General features: G+C 37.2%; 2 protein-coding genes across 2 annotated transcripts; one reads left to right on the top strand and one right to left on the bottom strand.

Annotated features, from left to right (window-relative positions):
• The first annotated feature begins 739 nt into the window (after positions 1–739).
• Positions 740–3,060, top strand: LOC122313289 (uncharacterized protein DDB_G0283697). The gene is made up of 2 exons (XM_043128152.1): positions 740–1,280; positions 1,812–3,060. The coding sequence occupies exons 1-2, from the start codon at positions 885–887 to the stop codon at positions 2,721–2,723; spliced, it is 1,308 nt and encodes a 435-aa protein (XP_042984086.1). The 5' UTR covers positions 740–884; the 3' UTR covers positions 2,724–3,060.
• A 1,126-nt stretch (positions 3,061–4,186) lies between these two features.
• LOC122313290 (trihelix transcription factor ASR3-like) lies at positions 4,187–7,120 on the bottom strand. The gene is made up of 3 exons (XM_043128153.1): positions 6,170–7,120; positions 5,845–5,886; positions 4,187–4,822 (listed from the first exon to the last, which is right to left on the bottom strand). The coding sequence occupies exons 1-3, from the start codon at positions 6,858–6,860 to the stop codon at positions 4,533–4,535; spliced, it is 1,023 nt and encodes a 340-aa protein (XP_042984087.1). The 5' UTR covers positions 6,861–7,120; the 3' UTR covers positions 4,187–4,532.
• Positions 7,121–8,936: the final 1,816 nt, after the last annotated feature.

Consider the following 8,936-nt stretch of genomic DNA (forward strand, 5'->3'; position numbering starts at 1 on the left):
AGGCCTAGTTTGATTACACAAATAAGATAATAAATATGTGAATAATAGTAAAATTATTTGAGTTAAGATTTTTATAGGATTTTAAGAAATAAGAGAGAACAAGTTGAATAAAAAAATTCATAAAGTTAAAAAAGGTTTAAAATATAATTTTGTACTATTATTATTATTTTAAAATTTTAAAAAATTAAATAATTTTTTATGTTTTGTTTAAAAGTTTGGAAAATTTGTAATGATTAAATAAAACAGTTAAAATTTAACAAATTTGTAATTGAAAAATATTTATATTTAAATAATAAGATAAAATAAAATAAGATAAGATGTGATAAGTTGGTTTGAAAGGTTATCAAACCAAACCAAGCCTTAGAGACCTTTCATCGTGTTTAATTTTTCATTTGGAGCCTTCTCAAGGGAGTCTAAACTCTTAGGTGAGACTGCATTTAGATGTTAAGCTAGTTTCAGATAATTTGAGTTGATTTATAAATAGTAATATTTTATAATTTTTATTTAAATATATTTAAATATAAATAAATTAAAATATATATTTTAATATGAATTTGACCTCACTCAAACAATCAACCACAGCTTAATAACTATCCCTTCGAGTTGGAGCCACGAACGAGGTTATCCTTCTTGGCTAAATGGGCTCATAATACAAACTAATGGGCTTGAGTTAAATATGATCCAACCACCCCCCATCTTTTGTTGCATGGTTTCCTTGCTGGCTGGCCCGTCTCAAGAAAATTAGGACGGGACGGCCGAATATCGAAACTACCAGAACACCCCGCAAGGAATAAAAAAATGTTCCCCCAAGGCGGTGCTTCTGCCTCTCGTTAAAAGCAACGCACGCACCGGCACCGCGACCTAGACCCTCAAATTTCATTCTAATGGCATCCTCAGAATCCATGGACATGGACGACAGCTTCCGATTACGTGTGGAGAAGGTCTTCGGATCCCTCGCTTCCTCGAAACCCTCGCCTCTGCAATCTTCGATATGGTCCCTAACCGACGATGAGGTCGAGCGAAGGGAGTGGAGGCGTGGTACGGACAACTCTGATCGTGACGACACGCCGTGTGCGGCCTCATTCGATGATTTCGCGAAGGAAAAGAGAGCTTCGAGAAGGAAGCTTCGCAGAGGGCTCGAAGAAGATCCCGATGATCTCAACGACCACGAAGACGATGGCGATGAGAAGCCGGATCGATCTTTTAGAGGAGGCGACGAAGAAAGTGAAGAATGGGAAATCAGATCTTCTATCGGCCTGGACCCCACTCTAGATAACGAGGTAATTTTATGCTGTGAAATCTCTTTTTAATCTATCAGATTTCTCGATATTAGAATCAACAGGTACGATTATAACGTCTCGGTCGAGTTACTAGAAAATATAGAGGACCCTAATTGGGCGAGTTAAGGAATTAACGCACGGGGCAAGTTGAGTGTGACACATAAATTATAGCTATGAAGCTCTGGCAAATCTGAAAGCTAAGTTGATGGGTATGACATGGATGTTATAGGGAGAAAAAAAGCAGCAGTAGTTGTCGATGTTGTCGTAGCATAACAGTAAGAGCTTGATTTTTTATTCTAGCCGAGAATGTGAAAATGGTGCAATGGAAGTATGCTTGTTGCCTGTTGGGTTGAACAATCTTAGTTGTTTTAATTTGTAAGTTAAGGTAAAAAAAATGTTTAGAAAAGCCTCTGAACACAAGAATGCTTAGGAACATAATTTATATTGTCGTAGGTTTCTTTTCCTTTTTTCTTGTGCCTTGTCACTATCCACCAATTTTTTTTTTCTCTTTAATTTGGCTGACTGGTGCAGGAAGAGGAAGATGAATATGACAAATTGGCTACGGGGAGAGAAAATGTTGGTGAGCGCCTGTTCATGGGAGACATTGCTCATCATGGATCTTATTTGAACTCTCACAATGTGCTTCACACTTCATTACGTGGTACCAGTAAGGACTCACGTGCCAATCATCTGGCTGCAAGAATTAGGCTGAAAGAAGATGAAGCTGAAGCTGAAGCTCAGAAGTACAATTCTAGTGATACTTATGACTCGGAAGTTAAGGAGCAGCATGATGAAGCATCTAAAGGCTGTAGTCAGTTGAGGTCTATACTGAAGAGGAAGGAGAATAACACCGTTTCCAAGTCACAAAAACGTGTCAGGTTTGACCCTGGTTGTAAATATGATTCTGGAGAAGTATTAGAGAGGTCTGTGAGTGACCTCTCAACTAAGGCTAATGTTTCAGATGATGGAACTCTGAGAGCCCAAAACAATTCGGGGGTTCCAGACTTTTTGCTAAATCCTTCCAAGTATACGCGTTATAGTTTTGATTCGACGAGTAGCATTGATGAAGAATCTAATGCTCAAGCATGTATGGAGTTCTTTAAACTGGTAAATAAGCTAGAGCCTTCAAAGTCAGGGTTAGAGACTGCAGATTCTTCAGCCGATCTACCAAAGTCTGTGACCTTTATTCCAAAGAAAAAGGTTATTGATGCCAAAGTGGTGAGTGATAGTGGTGTGTTAAAGCAAAACAAGGAAGAAGATCATGAGAAGTCCCTGCATGGAGCAGGCTTTCCTGTAGGAATTGCAGCTGGGGAAGCCCACGATGTAGTTGGTGCCATGGAGGAGGATGAATCAGAAACAATTGCAGCAGATAGGAGTGTGAGTTTTGTAAAACCTGGTCGGAGGTATCGGACAAAATCAATGTCAGATGACCTTGATTCTTGAGGCTATCTGGATCTTTGATGTGCTCAAGTGATGGTACTTGTTAGGTTTCTTACAGAATCTCACAGCAGCGGACTCTTTCTTATCACATAAGCTTGGTAACTGATTGTCTTTCTGATTATAGCTTTCTGAAATTACTGGTCATTAAACAGTGGGGCATGTGACACTACAAATGTCATTTTCTAGCGGTAACTGGTAAGTTACAAAACACATGCCATGTCTTTTTTAGAGAAAAGCTCATGCCATGAGTTCATATCCTATCCCTAGTGTGTATAAGAATGCTATGTTTGATGAGATGTCCTTTATATGAATCGCATCAACATGCATGTTTTTACCCAAATTGATCTATTATGTTTCGAGATAGAGTTCCGGTTTGGCAACCCGGTTGTTACTTTTATTTAAAAAAATGGGTTTGGCAACCATGTAGTGTTTTTAACAGCCACATGTATGATGCTGCTCTCAGTTGCCTGATATGGTTGCCATATTTTCCCAAGTACAAATAGCTATAATATGTTCACCTTGTTTACATCTGAGCTCTGGTTACCCTGCCGTGTTCATGTCGGAATCCATAATCTGTCTAGTCTTCCTTTATAGACTCTTCATGCTTTCTACCGCCCCTTCTGCATAAGTGAGTTGCATCCGTGGTATCATGTCGATTAAGGTACAGAGGGATGGTATACATCTATTATAAGCTAGGGATTAATTGATATTTTTGTGATAGATGTCCTTTTTTGTTATATCAAAATTTCTGCTGGAAAGAATCATGAAAATCTGGGATCGGACCAACCTTTACCCCTGATTCCAGTCCTGAAGCTATTAAAGAGGGGCTTTCCTGCATTCGTTTTCCTCTCCCCAAAAAAAAAAAAAAACTAGTTGGGAGACAATATTAACATCTAACCATTTTTCAAACCAATTTCTATATATTTGCATACCGTTTTGAGTATCAATAATCAAACAGTTAACGTACTCTCAAAGTGAAGAAATTCTAGATGGAAACTTGTCATACTTGTTCAAGGTTACGCTTCAGTAAACATCTTCATTGCAAAATGATAAAATGAAGCCGCTCTTGGCTTATGACGCTTGAACATTTCTAATGGTCTCTATTTTTTTAAATAAAAAATAGCCAAGTTACTTCATCTATTTTAGTTTATGGTTTTTGAAATGTAGTTTACACCAGCTTGTCTATTATTTTCCATATCATTTAAATATTTCTTTGTTCCATTAGAAAAGAAATGTGATTGTGTGAAATATAAAGAGAGGAGAGGTGAAAAAAATGACACTTTTTTGACATTGTGTACCTTCCTGATTAGTCAGGATGCTATTTCCGATCCGACACCCAGTGCCAATAATAATTTTTTTAACATAAATGAATAGTATTTTATCTAAATGTAAAGAATCAATACAACTCAAATATATTTTCATATGCTTTAAATAAGCTGATAGAGATCATTATTTGAACCATTGGGTAGTCATGTAAAATGGATAAACCATTGTGATTGCTCTAGATATGAAACAGAAACCGTACAGCCGCTGATACATACATATCCATATAAAACTGGAGGTGTATAACAAAAACAAAGCATAAATGTGATAATCTCTTAAATTTTTTCTATAATCCATCTCTTTGTATGGAACCTATAATTGGAAAATAAAGAAAAGAAAGAAAAAGAAAACCATATTTTGAATGGCACGTTGAATGCGATCTCCAGATATATGATTGAAACTTCCGATCGGTTTCTTCTGCCTCCTCTATAATCTATGGGTGTGGGAGTGAACCTTCATTATGTACAGCGTATTCGGATTCCCCCTTGGCTACAACTTGTCAGCAATTCTTGCTAAGGCATCCGAAAGTTTATTGAGGACACCAATCAAGCTATTAACATCGTCTTTCCGCTGTTCACGATCCAGTTGGAAATTTTCATTGTGAGCTTCAAGTTGAGTAGTCAGCATTTGTCCATTCCTTTCCAGAACATCAATAAGCTGAGTCTGCAGACTAACTGTTTCCTCGTCCTCTTCAGCTGCAACCCTTTTCCGCTTCCGGTCCTCTAGAGAAGTGGATCCTATCTCAGGATTTGAGGCTGGCTCTTTCTCATTTGGGGTTCCTGCAGACAAAAAAAGTGTCTCAACAATATATAGTTCTACGTCAATTGTCCATGAATTCGGCACTGCAAAAGACATGTAACTAGGATATACAAGCAAGAAGAGCCCCGCTATAATAGAAAAAAGTACTCTTGAAACGGTTATCATATATATGGAAGTAATTGACACATTTTCTCACCCAAGATCCACAAAAGTGGTGTCATAGATATGGCCAGTCGAACAATTTAGCAGATTTTCAGCCACAGGTTAGAGAAGAAGATGACATCCCCAATTATCCCAAATCTCACAACGGGGTGAACTGGGAAGCAAAAGAAGACCACATATCTGATAAAAGCCACTCAGGGCCAATCTCTATCTGGCCAAAGGAAACCATTGTGCGCCTATGTTACCTTTCAAGAAAATGTCTACCTCAGACTATTATTCCTTTAGGCGTAGGACTTGATTCAAGGTTAGTCTCTGTAGAAGTGTTTTTTTTTTTTTTGATAAATATAGACTATAGAAGTTTAAAACCTGATTGCTGGTCGATATCCTGAAAATGGGTGCTACTTGTGGGTTCATGGGTTTCAGCCACTACTAAAAGGCACCAACTTGGCAACTTCAACACAGTCAACCCTCAATTCATTAGTAAACAGACCCCCATTACATGATTTAAATCCAACATGAGCATGGCAATTTGCCCAAAACCATGGTATTTAGAGATTTTATCACGCCAACCAGCACAAAAGTCTGTGATCTGTTCATCAGACTCGCACTTCAGAACCCAAATGTCCACCTCATTTCATCAATTTTCAGTTTGCAACATGCGCTGTTCTTTACTCATCTGCTTATTATTTTCTCAAGTAAAACAGGCTGCTAATAAATAACTAAAACACTCGGTTTAAAACATAATCCTATGTTTTGTGAATTTAAGGACTTTGAAGGTAGGCAAATAAAAGCCAAATTGCGTATGAATCAGAGCTAGACAGCAGTGTGATCTAGAAAGTCACACATATCAACTACTAAAGCCTTTTTTTTTTTTTGTTACCTTGACCATGAGAGCCTCGTAATACCGGTTGATAATGCTTCTCTGTCAAACAAAAAAGAGATAAAAAACCAGTGCAAATATCAGCAAAAATATTTCCAAGACAGTTGAGCATTTCTTCAAATCCATTGTTGTTTGTGAGAATTAATCCCAACACACAAACAATCCCTAGAACCATAACGAAAAGAAGATAGAGAGATTAGAGAGACAACAAGTTCTCTGTTTTTCAAGAACTTCATGTTTTTTGAACCGGAAAAGAAAAAAAGATTGGTTCTTAAAATTCTATCGAAATTCATGTCACCCCAAGTTCATGTAAACTCCAACTTACCTGAAATTGGCATAGGAGCAGGAATTGAAACCTCCATCGCCTTCTCGGAACTCCGACCTGAATCCTCCTGTTCGAAATCCGAGAACAACCCATCATCCGCAACGGCGCTCCGCTGACTGTCAAACAAGCCGCCTGCCTCATCCGCGTCCTCGGCCACATGACCTGGAGTCGGGACCGGAGCAAGAGCCAAAGCCGTAGCGGGCGTCTCCGGAGCCACGCTCGACCCGGTTTCCAATATATCATAAACCTCCTTGTCAAAAAAACCAGGCAACTTCCTCTCCCTCCTCAAATCGTTCCTCATCACCCAAAACGACTCCGTTCCCTCCTTCGCCTGAGACTCCCATTCCCTGATTTTCTTATAGTCTCCGGCCAGATTACTCCACCTTTTACGGCACTGGACTGGCCCCCGGTTCACCCCATGTCGCTTACAATACGACGAGACCGAGGACCACTTGGGCTCCAAATGGCCCGACCCGAACGGCAACCCTGCGCTCCTCCCACTCCCCCGGGTCTCCGCGACCCGCTTTCCCTGTATGAGCACCAGAATCTCCTGCCTCGTCCACCGGGGTAGTCGCGGCGTTTTGTCGCCGTCGACGGTCGTTGGCCTGGCCTGAACGCCGTTTCCGGCGCCGTCTGTCTCGCCGTCAACGCCATTTTGTGCGAGGCTTATTAGTTGCGCCTCCAAAGCCATTATAGATACACAGAAACCCAAACAAAATAAAAATAAAAAATAAAAATAGTAGTTGAAGACACGTGGCTTAAGTAAACGAATTTGTAAGAAATAACGGCGTTATGAGTAGGGTCCCGTTACGGCGTTTAAAGGAGAGGGCAGTGAGCTCATCATCGACAGACACTGTGAAGGAGAGGCGAATGCCGAAAGAAATGGAGGGAAGCACTGAGCAGAGACGGAGAGAAAAACATAAAAGAGGCCCCTTTTTTTTTTTTTTTTACACGCTTAATACTTTTCTGCTCTGGACCATTGGACCCTTTAACTCCTTATTCGGGCTTCTTTTTTTCTTTTGTTTTTTTTTTTAATTTTTTTATTTTTTATATATATTTTATTTTATTGACTGGTTATTATTTATTGGAGATGGTGCTTGTCATCTTATGTCACATATTTTACATATTTTAATATTTTTTATTTTATTTTATTTTTGTTAAATTACTTAAATTATTCTACTAATCATTCATATACCACATATTTATTATAAAAAAATAAAAAAAAATAATTATAATGTTTAATATGTGAGGATGACAAGTAAAATTATTCATTATTTATGAGGGTCATTTTCTTTAATTCTTAATTTAGAGGGAATTTACTTTCTTTAACGAAAGGGTTACTTCCTCCATTTGGAGATCATAATATTTAAGGACAATTAGTACCTTTCTTAAGCCCCAAACCATTAACGTCATTTTCTTTTTAGACCTAATATCTATTGAGTCTGTTCATATTTGAATTTTGAAACGTTCAAATATTAATATTTTATTATTATTCTTATTATCATTTTTTGAAGATGGTTGTGGTGAAATCGGGAAATGCGAATATATAAGGATCATCATCACAAGTAGTAATTTAGTGGTCCTCTAGATGACCCAAAATTGTGGTTTATCGTCATAAACCATAGCGGTAGACTAGCCTCGTTTGTTTTTATAGTTGAGATGAAGTGAGTTGATATTAAAATTAAAAGTTGAATAAAATATTATTAGAATATATATTTTTAATATTATTCTTATTTTAAGATTTGAAAAAATTAAATTATTTATTTTATTTTATATATAAATTTAAAAAATTATAATAATGAGATGAATTCATCACAATCCAGACCTAAACAAGTTGATAAGGGCATCCTACCCTACCACTTTAGTAAAATATTTGTCCAAGTTTGCTTTCCTTCTCAACCCCTCTTAATAAGTCTTTATCTGTCTCATTGAATCATTTGCTCTAAACTTTTTAATTAATGACCAATCGCTTACGGACGGCCCTATCAAATTAAAGCCACTTTTTTTTTTCTTTGTTCTTGTTAGGACTTTGGCCATATTATTGAATGAGGGTACCACAGCTTCCCCCCCCTACATATCAAACATCAACATCCCAAGGCTTTCCTTTTGGGTGCTCTCTCTCTCTCTCTCTCTCTCTCTCTCTCTCTCTCTCTCTCTCATGCCCAAAGTTTAGTTATTAGTATAATCGAAAGGTTACAAAATAGGGGTTTGGAAGCACTTGTGTTGTTGGGGGCTATAGCCCGAGGAGTTAGTAATGGGTCATATTCTTCTCCCGTTGTCAGAGATAAACGTATTTGTACATAATAGAACTCACAATATTATTATGGGTGACTCTAGATTTGACTGGTAGGCTTGTTCTTAATATAAATTAAATTTTTTTCTTTTTTTTTTCTTTTTAAAAAAATATATTTTAAAAATATCAATATATTAATACTCACTTCCTTAATTATTAAGTAAAAAATAAAATATATAAACGGTCAAATTGAAATGACATTGCATCAATATCTCTTTGTAGCATATCAATTTATTTGCATTCCAACCCGTAATGACTATCTTTGTCATACCATAATTTGATTAGTTTGGGCTGGTCACAATAGTTTTTGGAAATTTAATTAGAAATAATTAATTACTTTAAAATAGTTTAAAGAGAAAAGAAAATGTATGACGAGTTTAAAAACAGTGAGACCCTCGACAAAGCGAGAGTGACATTATAAGGGTCATGATACAATCATTTTAACTACCATCTATTTTTTTGAAAGATATTGAC

This window comes from Carya illinoinensis, chromosome 6, assembly GCF_018687715.1.
Source record: "Carya illinoinensis cultivar Pawnee chromosome 6, C.illinoinensisPawnee_v1, whole genome shotgun sequence".
In the NCBI taxonomy this organism is placed as follows: Eukaryota; Viridiplantae; Streptophyta; class Magnoliopsida; order Fagales; family Juglandaceae; genus Carya; species Carya illinoinensis.